At 38.9% G+C, this 14,203-nt stretch overlaps 1 protein-coding gene across 1 annotated transcript; it reads left to right on the top strand.

Annotated features, from left to right (window-relative positions):
* The first annotated feature begins 5,260 nt into the window (after positions 1 to 5,260).
* On the top strand, positions 5,261 to 12,864 carry TMEM52B (transmembrane protein 52B). The gene is made up of 5 exons (XM_025879849.2): positions 5,261 to 5,757; positions 7,481 to 7,524; positions 9,278 to 9,316; positions 9,841 to 10,007; positions 11,344 to 12,864. Exons 1-5 carry the CDS (start codon positions 5,704 to 5,706, stop codon positions 11,583 to 11,585), a joined length of 546 nt encoding a protein of 181 aa, XP_025735634.1. The 5' UTR covers positions 5,261 to 5,703; the 3' UTR covers positions 11,586 to 12,864.
* Positions 12,865 to 14,203: the final 1,339 nt, after the last annotated feature.

The raw sequence follows: 14,203 nt of genomic DNA, 5'->3' as shown, positions 1-14,203 counted from the left end.
AGAAAGAAAGAAAGAAAGAAAGAAAGAAAGAAAGAAAGAAAGAAAGATTTTAAAAAATTAAATGTAGTTTTACTCTATGATACAGTTCACAAAAAAAGCTCAGCCTGTAATATATCCTAGTCAAACCAGCTTGTAACAAATCAATGCTACTTACCTTTATCACTGAAGCCCCACCCCACTTCCCCTGACTGTGAGTGCCAGGAAGCAAGATTGCTTCCTGCATCCACCATGCTGACTTTCACATAAATAGAATCTCAGGAAAGTGTTTTTATTTTTATTTATTTATTTTTAAGGATTTTATTTATTTATTTGTCAGAGAGGGAGAGAGAGAAGAGTGAGCACAAGCACGGGGAGAGACAGGCAGAGGGAGAAACAGGCTCTCGGCTGAGCAAGGAGCCCAACGTGGGACTCAATCTCAGGACCCTGGGATCATGACCTGAGCTGAAGGCAGATGCTTAACCAACTGAGCCACCCAGGCATCCCAGGAAAGTGTTTTTAATGATGAATTAATAAATACTGAAATCATGTCACAATGAAGAGGACATTTTATCATTCTCCACAGTGACTCAATTATTTTGTATGCCATCAATATTCTAGTGATACAGAAGTGATACAGAAGCACACTTGTTGACATGAAACATTTTTTTCTTGTGAGCTCATCACTTACTAGTAACCTTTTATGGATTGTCCTACGAAGGATTGTCTTGGAAGGACGCATGTGACTCTATAGCTAAAACGCCCAAGGATACACACAGCACTAGAAAGAACTACATTCTTTAAAGAAGGCCTAAGATTGAGCTAGATCTCTCAGACTTCAGTTATTCACCTTCATACCCCACCCATGAAACCCAGGAGAGCATAATCATCCATTGTTCTTTTGGGTCCACACTCATAAGAAACTCAGTAAACAGTCCAGGACCTGGTGATGAGCTCTACAAATCCTGTACTCCCTACAAATACAATTCTGTTTTTTTCTTTAAAAAATCCTCTGTACTCAACATCTACAGGTAGGATTGCCAACACTTTTCACTCCCTCATTTTATACACTCTAATAGTGCACTCTATTGATTTTCAATTCCATTAAAATTATTCCATCTCTCCAACCAAATTACAAGCTCTTTAGAAGTAAAGATAGATCCCCTTCTGTTAATAAAAACTAATTCTTTCCTATCACCCTGGCATACCATATCAATTGTAATATTCTTTAATATCTTGTAAATAGTAAACAGTTAACACTTGAGATTCTTAGCTATTAAGACATCACCAGAATAAGCTGGGTTTTAAAATACAAAGAAATTTAAGGAAAATATGTCTTAGTTCTTTATTTTGAGATGTGGAGCTAAAGCCCAAAAAATATGAGTGATTTACTGAACATCTCTTTTCTACCTGATGTCAGATATTCTTATCCAATTAAAAACTCTGTACTCATTAAACTATAATTCCTGTGATGCTTAGTTTTATGTGTCAACTTGTCTGGGCCATGGGGTGCCCAGATATTTGGTCAAATATTTTTCTGAGTTTCTCTGAGAATGTTTTTGGATGATATTAACATTTTAATCAGTAGGGTAACGTTTTCCATCCATAATGAGAGTGGGCCTCATTTAATCAGTTGAAGGCCTAGAACAAAGACACTAATCTTGCTTCAAATAAGAAAATATTCTCCAGCAGACAGCCTGTGGGCTGGAACTTCATCATTGGTTCTCTTGGGACTCGAGCCAGCTGGTCCACATTACAGATTTGGACTTGCCAGTCTATAATTGCATGAGTCAGTTCCTTATAATAAATCTTTCTCTATAAATATGCACATCCTATTGGTTCTGTTTTTCTGGAGGACGCTGACTATTACAGCTCTCCATTCTTTCTTTCTCCCAGTTCCTGGAAACCACCATTCTATTTTATGTTTCTATGAATTTGACTACTCTAGGTATCTCATATAAGTGGAAACATACAATACTTGTCCTTTTGTATCTGGCTTATTTCACTTAACATAGTGTTTTCAAGGTTTATCCATGCTGTAGCATGTATCGGAATTCTCTTTATTTTTAAGGCTAAATAATATTCCATTGTGTGTATATACCACATTTTGTTTATCCATTCATCCATCGACGGACATTTGTATTTCTTCTGTTTTTAAAGATCCATGGGATAATTTCTATAATCCTGATAGTCCAGCTATCTAGCTGGACAAGTTTCACAGACTAAGTGGTTCTCATTATCCCTGCCTCCTGATGTTCATGCCCTTGTGTAATCTTCTCTGCTTGGTGGGTTGGTGTCTGTGGCTTGGAATGTGGCAAAGGTGATGGAACATATATGATCCTTTTTTGTGATTATGTAAGGTATAGTGCCTATCTTGCTAAAGGTTCTCTCCCTCCTTTCTGCCTCTCTGGCCAGATTTAAAGAAACAAGCATGCACAAATCCTATAGCCACAAAGAAACGAATTCCTGCCTGACATAGCTTGGAAGTATATCCTTCCCCAGTCGAGCCTTCTGATGAGAGCACAGCCCAACAGCTATCTTGACTGCAGCCCGTGAGACCCTAAACAGAGGACCTAACAAAACTGTTTTTATACTTCTGATCCACAGACACTGTGAGATAAAAAAAAAATGTGTGTTGTTTTACATTGTTACGCATATAATTTGTGGTAATGTGTTAGATGGCATATAAAACTAATAATCCTGTGATAAACTTAATCCTTCTGTTTTGTTAAATTTCCTTAAATCTAATCCTGACTGTCAATACCTCTGAGGTTGTCACTCATTGCTTACACTGTAATCTTGATTCATAAGACAAAGGGACTTCCTAGTGGAGAAGTTGCAAGATGGAACTAATCTCTTCTGCTTTATTATCTATTTTTGAAGCCATGGGTATGGCCTAACTCATTGCTCAACACTTTATAACTCATGCTTGATGACTCACAGTAAGGGTTGTCCTGGCATCTGTTTCACTGAGGCACAGAAAGGAAGGGAATTCTTGGTTGGTCACCTGATGTAGACAAGGTCAAAAGGAGAATAATCAAAGGGGCCAGAAATAAGTAATTTTTTTAGCTTCACTTGTTACAGGTTTTGTATAACAATTTCCCGAGGCATAGGTGAAAAGGCCTATGTACATGCACCCTCCATTGGTTCCACTCCAAGTCCTTAACAACCTGGGTATAAGCTAATGATTCACAAACTTAATGGAAGTACAACAAGATTGTGTAGGATTGAAATGAGGTCATTCCCCTCTACCTCAGCTACCTGCCCTTCCAGTGTGTACCCTCTTCGATCTTCCTGCAGGGGTCTTCTTTCCTCTGTCATCGTTCCTGATATGGAGGCTTTGACAGGGACTGAACTCAGCACTAAAATTGCCACAAGGCATAATCACTTTCATTAGGATAAACAAGAAGTTCTATTTCTTCAAGGAATAATCCAGTGAGAACAAAAAAACAAACAAACAAACAAAAAAGGCAGTAGTAATTCTAAGAAAGAAAAGTAACAAGGACGTCATTAACAGAATCCCACTTTGTTCAAACCTGTTAGAAAGCTGGAGGGCAAAAAGATGATGGCAATCACATGCAGGAAAGTGTGATGGGGAAAAATCATGTTAATTGACAAACCTGTTCATGCAGGTTTGGCTGGTATGATTGGGAGAAGAGGTGGCCAGAACAGCAAGAGGAAATATTCAAGAATTGGAATACCAGGAGAGCTAAAACATGGTCATGGTAATAATACACCAAGAGGACATCAGTTATTCAGCATATTGAAGGTGAAGGTCATTGGCAAAACTGAATGGAAATCAAGATAATCCTAGTTAATGCTTATAAAATACTTGTTACATCAGGACAGTTATATGCATTTCACATACATTAACTTGCTTAATCTCTATGTTTATGAAGTAACATTATTATTATTACCATTCTGAGAGAATGAAACTGACCCAACAGAGGTATAATAACTTTCCCAAGATTGTACAGCTAATAAGTGACAAGGCAAAAATAAATAAATAAATAAATAAAAATAAGTGACAAAGCAAGTGTTTAATCCCAGATAAGCTAGCTGGATTCTTAGCCACGATGCTCTACTGTGTCTCTGACAAGAGAAAGGGCAGGGAAAGATTAGTGATGCTACCATATGCAGGCCACTCTAAGTAGAAATATTTTAATCAAAATGCCTTCGTATCTCCAATGGTATTTTTTCTATGAAACAACATCTAGGGCAGGTCAAGTGAGCATTCCTCCTCTGTTTTATAAACGGGAAAATTCAGCCTCGGAGAAACCACAAATAATTTAGTGGAGGGCCAGGATTTTTCTGCTCTCCTTGTCCTATGAAATACCTCCCACCTTGTCAATTTTTCTGCTGAAATTTGAAAAATACTCTTCATCTTATCTCTATCTTCCTTCATTCTAAAAAAATAATGTAGCACTCATTTAGTTTTGGAACTTAATGCTGTGTAATCACCAGTATCATATTAGGCTTTTCTGTCACTATTTGATTCCCTTGGTTAAGAGGAAAAAAAGATTATATTCTCCATGCTGATATCATATTTTAAAGCTGTGTAAGGACTCTTTGAATCAATCCCACTCAACAGTTGCCCTCAACAATCACTCAGTAAAAGTAAAATTAGACTTTCAGCATTAGTTATGATCTGAAAGTTGTTTTATTCAATTCATATGAGATAGATAAATCTGCATCAACTGATGTCTAATTTTCCTATGAAATACTTTGTATTTTAAAAAAATTTTGAAGTACTTTGTATTAAGTAAAAAATCACTGACTTAAGAATAAATCATTCATACAACATTCACTCATTCCTGTAGAGATGTTTCTTTCGAATATTCTCTTTCCACATGTGCTTATTTTTATGCTGACCTTAGATTTTATTTAAAAGAGAGAGAGAGAAACCTAGAGACTCATAGATCTTGGAACCCAGTTTATTCTTTAGTTTTTGGAACTCAGTTTAAAAAAATGTGATGTGTGCCTATCTGACTTGTGTGTTTCAAAAAGAACTGAAGTCAAGGTAGAGGGGACCTGCTTTCCTCAAAGATGGGAATGCTTTCCGGTCCATTTGTTAACGTCTCAGTCCTACTGCAATGGTTACGAACAAATGACCCAGAACCAGGAGAGTTGATTATCAACATAGCAAAGGGGAGGGTTTCAAAGAGCAAGGGAGGAGGGCTAATCACGTGGAGAGGGGAGTGGATGGTGATTGGCTGTTATTCAACGGTCCCCCTGAAGTGCTGCAGTAAAGGACCAAGAGTATTACTCCTTTTTTGATGGAGATGAGAGAAGTTGTTTGGTCACCAGCAATTCACCGTTGAGCCGCCTCAAGTCAAGTTTCTCACCACTGCCTAGAAAAACACCTAAATCTGAGGACTGAATGTGTCCTCCCTGAATGTTTTCCTTTTGGGGGGCAGAGGGAGAAAGTTAAAGACATATAGAAAGGATTGCTAGTAGAAGGAAAGGAAAGAAGGCCAAAGGAAGCAAATGTGGAGACCGTAACAACAGAACAGACAGAGAAAGAAGCCAGGATGAAAGGGGAGAGAAAGACCACAGAAAATAAAAGCCCAAAGGAGTAAGAGGAAAGAGAGAGCGAAAGTTTTATTGCTGAGAAAAATTTGTCTCCTTAAGTCCTCCAGGTCAAGAAGTCAGACCAACACAGAGCATGGAAAGGAGGCAACAGACACGGACACTCCGTACCTGATCCTGGAGAAGCAGTTCAGCCCCATGGGGGTGCAAACCCAGGCCGTGACAGTCTCTGCCCTGGTATATTGCATCCAGGTGAGTTGCGAAAATGCAAAAATAAAACTTTTGTTTGTTTGGTTGTTTCTCAGATAAACCAACTCTCAGAAGAACCTTGGGCGATGTGATTGAGGTGAAAGACATGTATTGAACCAAAGAGGTAGTGGGGCAAAGAATAACTAGAATGTTTCCTTGGTGTTATAGGGTTACATGGCCCATGTGTGGCTGATGGCATCAGTGAGATGGGGGGACAGAAATTAGGGTAACCATAGACACATGAAGGATAGCTGTGGTAATTTAGAAGTGCCACTTATCTATATTTCTCTCTTTTAGCATCCTATCACTCATCCCTCAAAATCCCAAATAAATTATCAAAATTAATTACATAATTCCCTAAACGGAGTTTCCACATCAGTCCTGATACAATTCTAGCAGTTTAGATGCCTTCAGATCAGAAATAAGTTAAAAGAGGGAAAGTTCTTGAAAAATACTTCCAACCTTTTATTTCTCCCTACCAAAAATCAGAAGCCCCTGAGTAACTTGTTAGCTGAGAAAAGGGTCATTAGACTGAGGATTCTGGACAACTGTCAAGGGGAAATTTACACAGCTATGAACACTAGTAAAGAGGAAAAGCAGGGGCACCTGGGTGGCTCAGTCAGTTAAGTGTCCAACTCTTGCTCTCAGCTCAGGTCATGATCTCAGTGTTGTGAGTTCAAGTCCAGCGTGTTGAGTTCCACGCTGGGTGTGGAGTCTACTTTAAAATAAAGAAAAAAAAAAGAGGAAAAAGAAGCAACTGGCTAGTATCATTTTCCTGTACATGTCTTAGTAGAGAATGGACTGCTTGTTTTGCTTTCTATATCCCAGTTAAATTATTGTCTGTAAATCCATTTCTTCTTCTTGTATTTTCCTTTTGCTTCCTGTTCTTTTCCTTGCCCTTCACTTTTCCTTCTTTTTTCTTTTCTTTTTTGGCAATAGTCACAAAAAGAAGTATTTTATCTGTTTAGCACGTTAAGCTTCTCTTACCTTTAGTCATATCTATGATAGAGTTTGATTTGAATTCTGGCTACATCAATAGGAGCATACAGTTGGCCATGTTAACTTAAACCCCTTTGCCTCTGTCACGTAACGTTTCAAAATAAGGCTAAATATACCCACCTGCATGAGTTTTGTGATGAAATGTTATGACAAACTGAAAATTCTTAGCAACCTGACTGGCATATAGTAGCTATTAAATAAATAAAATCGTTCCCCTCCTTTTCTCCTTTTTTTGTACGGTGTGTTATTGATGAGCTAAGGGAATAAAAAAAAGGAGTGGGGTAGAATTCAATTTGTTGCTGGGAAAGAATTAAGATGGTGATAACAATATCCTGAGGGACAGATCAGGACATTTCTAGGACAAATTGATTTAAATGCTGCTTCTGCCTCCCACTCACAAAAGTTGTAATGCTTACCAACCACCAAACAAAAAAAAAAACCCCAAACAAAAAACCAAAACAAAACCGAAAAACAAAACAAACAAAAAACCCCCCACAGATTAGATATTTGCTCTTCTAGTGTCTCCCACTTCAAATATATAATCAACAGGCATGGGAGCAATGAAAACAAACAGTTCTAAACATGGCTGACCCTATGACCTTGTCCTCATATTGTCCCGGCTCTCACCAAGTAAACTAACAGAGCAGAGTCATGAGGAATGGTTGGTAGGCTGCTGAGCAGAGCAGATGAGACATTTCCCTGTCTGAGACTATTTCCCTTCCTACAGCTTCCCCTGGCAAGATGTGAGGAGAATTGCGTGAATCCTGAACAGTAAGTATCTGAGACCAAACTGGGGAAGAAGAAGAAACAAAAACAGTACCCAAAAGAGGGTCAAGAGGTCATTAAATATCTGTGACTTCCCTTTATCTTTACTTAAATGGACATCAACCCACTAATCTCACAGATGGGTCATGCAAAAATAAAGACATGCCCTCGTGTCATCCTAAGTACTTAAAATAACATCCCTGAAAGCATTTTTTCCAAGACCTATCTTCCCATTAAAACAACGGAATCAATCTCAATTTATATAGTCACAGAAATTTGCAAAAGTCTTCCTTTTCCATGCTTCTCAGTGACTCATCAGGACAGACTAGATTTAAAATCTCATCCCAGGCAGATATGTTTGGGTAATTCCAAAGTAGCATCACCATCTGAAATATGACGAGCATTTTCTGTATTTTAAGGCATGTCAATACTTACTGCAGACTTCATTCAGCTATCACTTTGAGGTTGTTATCCCTTAATCTAAACCTATCACAATTAGGTCTTACACAGACGCAGAGGACATAAAAGGGGAAGAGATTCATTCCACTTGGAGGTAAATTATTAAGAAAGCAGGGCCAGTTGGAACAAAACACTTGCTTAGCCTGAAGGAAAACACATATTTAGCCATGGGAAGGGTTTTTCAATAGCCAAGACTGTTAAACCCAGGACAAATGGTGGCAGCCTTTGTTGCTTGTCACACTGTCTGAGGTTTTAGACACCTACTACTCAGGAAGAATCACTTTTAACAGAATCAGAATCACTTACACTATAGAACTAGAAGAGGCTTTAAATAAATGGAGAATGTGAGAAACCTACAGGAGACATTGTTTATTGAAAAAGCAAATTGTATATTCTACAACTGTACAACCAAAGAGAGGATGTAGAAGAAAATTTCAATAGGTTTCAATAGCTCAATATATCAGAAAGTATTATTAAATTTGTTCATCTTCAAACATAAATATCTCCTTCCTCTCCCCTTCCCACTCCTGAGCTTACCCCACACTCCTTCCTTGCAATCCATATTTTTGTCATCTCTATAGAGAAAATTCAGTTACTTTAATTAACTTTCAACATGGTGAAGTTGGTTTCTACATTTTTCCTCCTTCCTGTTTGGCTTCAGTGGGTGTATATATTAGTTCTGATATTGGATGTGAAAGTTCAGGGGTTTTTTTTCCTTGTGAGAATTTTTATGATTTAATGGTGACCCTTTTTGCAACAATTTGCAAAACATAAGTTACAAACTTCATTGTATTGCTTTCATGCTTATAACTGATATTTTCTTTATGTTTGAATTTTATTGAACTCATATATATATATATATATATATATATACACAAACCTTAACTTTCCTGCCCATTTTCAAACTTTGTAAACTTACATTCCAAATTCTTTCTTGGTAATTGTCATCATAACTGTTTACTGTGGTCATGGTTATATTTTCTATTAACACCATTTTCATAATCACTAGTCTGTCTTATAATGATTTACAAAATTATTTACCCAATGCCATCTGTAGTACTAAACACTTTAAGGCATCCCATTTTGCAAGAGATTCTGCTGGCTATATTGAAGTTAAAATAACCTGTTATATGTTAACTAACTGGAATTAAAATGCAAACTTAAAAAAATATATGTAAGTTGTGATGCTTTTATTATAACAAAGTAGCAAATTATATTGTAACTCATATTCCTGACTCTGGAACTACAACAGGCGCCGACTATGTTTTTGTTGCAAAAAAACTTTATTCTTTCTCCATAGTTGCCTGACCACAGATTGGGTGCATCTCTGGTACATATGGTAAGTTTCAGCTATCATACCCAGAAAGACATTTCAAAGGAACTTTATTTTTCTCAAGGGCATTCATTTTTATTTTTTTTAGTTTTTAAATATACTGACAGTAGGAAAAAAATGTATGAGACAGCCAGCCTACTTACCTAGCATCTCATGGAGTAAAGTTTCTTTACCTCATCATTAACTATGTGACAATATGTCAGGATTTCCTATTTCAATACCATCTCCTCAGCCATCAAGAGGTTATTGTGTATTTTGTCAGAGTCACCTCTAGAAATTTCTACAGAGAGGAGAATATAAAGTAGAAAGCAGACCCTCCAAACCACATTAGATCTTTTATTGTTTTAATGAACTGATTCAGTCTTGCCGACAAAATAAGTATGCATGTGAAATGAAAGTGTTGAAATTAAAATCATGATTATTGTGCAAAATAGTCAAAGTAAAAATGTAGACACCGAAGACCAGTTATGGCCAGGGCTGGGAAACACACCAGATGGCAGAGCTCTCACTGGGGGGTGCTCTTCTTGCAGGTTACTGGTGGTAATTGGTGCACTGCTTCTTCTATGCGGTCTGACGTCTGCGTGCTTCCGCTGCTGTCTGAGTCGCCAGCAAAATGGGGAAGATGAAGGCCGGCCTCCCTATGAAGTGACAGTCATAGCTTTTGATCATGATAGCACTCTCCAAAGCACTATCACTTGTGAGTACTCTGACATTATAACCTGAAAGGGGGTTTAAAAGGATGATCAGGGAGGCACCTGGGTGGCTCAATCAGTTAACTGTCTGCCTTCCACTCAGGTCATGACCCTGGAATCCTGGGATCCAGCCCCTCATCAGGCTCCCTGCTCCGCTGGAAGCCTGCTTCTCCCTCTCCCGCTCCCCCTGCTTGTGTTCCCTCTCTCGCTGTGTCTCTCTCTGTCAAATAAATAAATAAAATTAAGGGGAAAAAAGGATGATTGGGGGCACTTGGGTGGTTCAGTCAATTAAGTGTCAGACTCTTGATCTCAGCTCAGGCCTTGATCTCAGGGTTGTGAGTTCAAGCCCCGCGTTGGGCTCCACGCTGAGGAAACTACTAAAAAAAAAAAAAAAAAAAAAGACAAGTAAAAGAATGATCAGGATGATGAAACAACATAGAAACATGGATTGAATAGTATTAAAGATTCTAGAACTCAGGCTTGTTTTAATTTCCAGAAACCTGATGGTGTGGTGACGTGGGCTCTCACTGATTCTGTGTCCTCAAATACTGGTCTAACGATAGAGTGAAGAAAGAAGTAGAATGTTGGAGAAAATATTGGAAATGTCTTATAGGAAGAATTACCCAGTTTATAAAGTTATTTTGATAAAACTATTTTAAGCTCTGAGTGTATCCCTTTTTCAAAAATGTCTTGGGTTTTGTTAGAACCTGTATTTTTTATTACCTATATAATATTTTACATCTTTGAAGAAATTAGTCATGTGCACTTGCAATTCTTTGTTCTGTAGTGTATCTACTGATACACTTATATGTTAGCCTAACATCACCTTGATGATTATAAAACACTTTCCTTTATGTCCTTCTCTTCTCTTCTTCATATTATATTCTTTCCTGAAATGGGAGAAGAAAGACTAGTCAGAACAGCAGGTGGCACAACATTGTGAAATTTCTTTTGAAGAGAGGCTACGTTGCTGTTCACCTTTCCTGTTTCACTTACTGCCCTTTGAAAAAAGATAAATAAGACAGAAGTAAATATTTCTAAGAAGTCTGCATTACCAGTGGGTTGGTGTAAAGGGCCCCAAGTCCGTAAAAGGGAAGGACAAGGTTGTCAGATATGGGGACACAATTTAGATTAGTTGAGGACCCCAGGGAAGACAGGATCTTCCAGCAGAGTGAAGTTGGTTTCCAAACAAGGTTCACAGCATTTTCATAACATTTTGTGGCTGAGAGTGACAATGGTTTAGACACTTGCTAAAAATGAAGGGAAATTAAGTGTGTTGTAAGTCCCTGATTTCTGAAGATGTCACATTTACTTTAATTCTATTCCTTCTTTCCTCCCTAGCCCTGCAGTCAATATTTGGCCCTGCAGCTCGAAGAATTCTGGCTGTGGCTCACTCCCACAGCCCCCTCGGCCAGTTGCCCTCCTCTTTGGACACCCTCCCAGGGTATGAAGAAGCTCTTCACATGAGTCGCTTCACCGTTGCAAGGTGTGGACAGAAAGCACCCGATCTACCCCCAGTGCCAGAAGAGAAGCAGGTGCCCCCAGTGGATGAGTCTCCTCGAGTAGAACACTCTTCAAACTGATGGGAACTCTGGTTTTATAAATGGGGTGGCGGTTTCCCCAGAGTTGCTACAGACAGACAAATGAAACTTTATTTCCCTAACTTCTGGAAGATTTAGGATGACAAGTAAACATTATTCCGTGGAAAGGATGGCTTCCAACTCTTCATTTCCAGCCACATCTATTTTCTAAGATGGAATCGCTGTAATTGGGAGCTCCAATTCTTTCTCCAGTGGCCAAAATTTGCAACTAACCTCTAGCAATGCTGATTATTACCGAACCAAGAAAGCATCAAAAGTATCTTGAATTTCTTTTGCTATTGAGTTCCTTTACCCATAGGATACTGCAAGTGGTTTTTCTTTCTGCCAGCTATAACACAACAATACATTGTAATACACTGGGGGAGAAAGACAAAAGCGTAGGCACAGCCACAGACAATGCACCAAAGTCATGAATTCTTCCTCTTGAGAGAACATTCACTTTTATGCCGAATGACAATGACACTCTTGGACATCATGTAATACCTAAGTGGATATCCAGGATCCATCCTTGCAGATATGGGCTAAGAGAACACATTATAGTATCAAAGTGCCGAATATCAAGGTCTTTCTTTCACTCTGGTCCTACCCACTAGCAGTATGAGAAACTGCATAGAGTGCAGCAACAGTTTCTATTCACTTGTCAGTTCCTCTGCCTAGCAAACACATGTGCGTGCACACACACACACGTGCATGCATACACATGCATATGCGGTCTTTTCTGAGTCTAGAAGAAGAGCATCGTTTTGCTTTTCTCTTTCTGGCTTTGACCACTTAAAGCCAGATGTCTTGAGTGACACATTCGAGTGGGGTGGCCTTCACTGCCACCTAGTGGAGCCATGGTAGAAATGGCTTTCCGCACGCCTCTCCGAGTCCTGGAGCAGCTGACTGAACTCAGCCTAGAAGGGATCCTACCCGGGACACGTGGAGCGCTAAGCTGTGCACCTGACGTACTACTGGACCATTGAGGAAGTGAAGTGTATCGGGGGAAAATAACTTGCCAGTCACCTTAGATAAATCATTGAAAATCTGTAAAGCAGTTTTCTCACCTGTAAAATAGGGGCTAATAAAACCTCCAAGGATTGTTGTGAGAATCAAATAAACTAAATATAAATGACAAGATTTGTAAAGTATTTCGCACACATATTTGATACTCTTACTACTGACATCAAATTTTCACCCTTTTGCTAAGATTCTACTGAGAATTATGTTCTCATTTGTCCTTTTGCCAGTCATCCTGTTATGTTATCACTAAGTCGCACCGAAAGTCACTTTATTTCATCAATAAAGACTTGTTGATTGAGGTTAACAACTAAAGATGTGATTCCTTTTAAAATGGTCTGTACAGAGGTAAGGAATATTTGAGAAAACACGTTTATTTGGCAATTAGCTTCAGCACTCATAGAGACATATACCCAGGGAATGGCTGATTAGTATAGCACCTCATTAAATACATTCTTGGAATGCTCCCTCAGCCCAAGGGGGAAAATGTTCTGAGTATAAGCTGCTGGTGATCTGAATTTAGCCTGAGTCACTTATCAAATTGCCTCTGGAAATTGTTAAGATGCATGAATTGTTAATAGACCCCGTGGTGGCTTTGTTTTGCTGCTGCCAAATGAATCACTTCATTATCACACATTCCGTAAAATATTCTAGGCTTGTTTGTCCTTCAAGATACCACAGTATTGAAGAAGTTAAAACATCATCTGGTAGAATAAGACCTTGGAAGAAATCCTCCTATAAGTACCTTATTCTAAAGAGGTCCCTCAGCCCCATGTCTCCTCTCCGCCTCTCCCTCTCCTCAGACACATGGATACTTGCATTCCTGTAATCCTCCCATTTTGTCAGAATATTAGCAGCCGTTTGGCTTCACCTCTTTCTCTACTCAATCTAAGGTCTCTGTTAATCAGTGCAATCACTTTCACCACTGTTCTCAATTTTTTAAATGTCTTTTCACTTTCTTTGCACCTATCCTTCAAACTTTAAACATTGGTTCAGCGAAACTGATTTCTCCCCAAAGCCTATGCTGCTGAGCAGTGCTGCAGAAAACTCTCAACTCTGCTAAGAGAGGTCATGCCAAGGTCATGGTCCCCAACACCACCTGAACCACCTGCCATTTCTTCTAGAGTTTCTTTTGTAATTCTCCTACTCCTTTTATTAGTTATTCAAATTTCAGTGGCTCCTGGGGTATGTGGATGGTTCAGTTGGTTAAGCAACTGCCTCTTGATTTTGGCTCAGGTCATGATCTCAGGGTAGTGAGATTGAGCACCGCCTCGGGCTCTGTGCAGAGTCTGTTTGTCCCTCTCCCTCCCTCCACTTGCACTCTCTCTCTCTCTCTCTCAAATAAATAAATAAATAAATAAATAAATAAATAAATAAAATCTTTTAAAAAATTTTTCAGTGGCTCCCTTCAAACCCCATGCCCCTTCACCCACTCATTAATTCTAGGCAGGGGACTTGTCCTCCTCATTCAGAAAGGAAATCAAGTCTTCAGGTAACTTCCTCCCCCAGAGCTATAAACTCCTGCCGACCAGTACCTGCTCTTCCTCCTTCTTTCCAGTCTTATTGAAATAGATGTCCTTCCTCCTCAATATAATACTTCT

Source organism: Callorhinus ursinus, unplaced genomic scaffold, assembly GCF_003265705.2.
Source record: "Callorhinus ursinus isolate GAN/ISIS: 27379988/994484 unplaced genomic scaffold, GSC_fseal_2.0 scaffold27, whole genome shotgun sequence".
NCBI classification, from domain to species: domain Eukaryota; kingdom Metazoa; phylum Chordata; class Mammalia; order Carnivora; family Otariidae; genus Callorhinus; species Callorhinus ursinus.
Note: the sequence above shows the minus strand (reverse complement) of the source record. Positions and strands in the feature narration are given on the sequence as shown.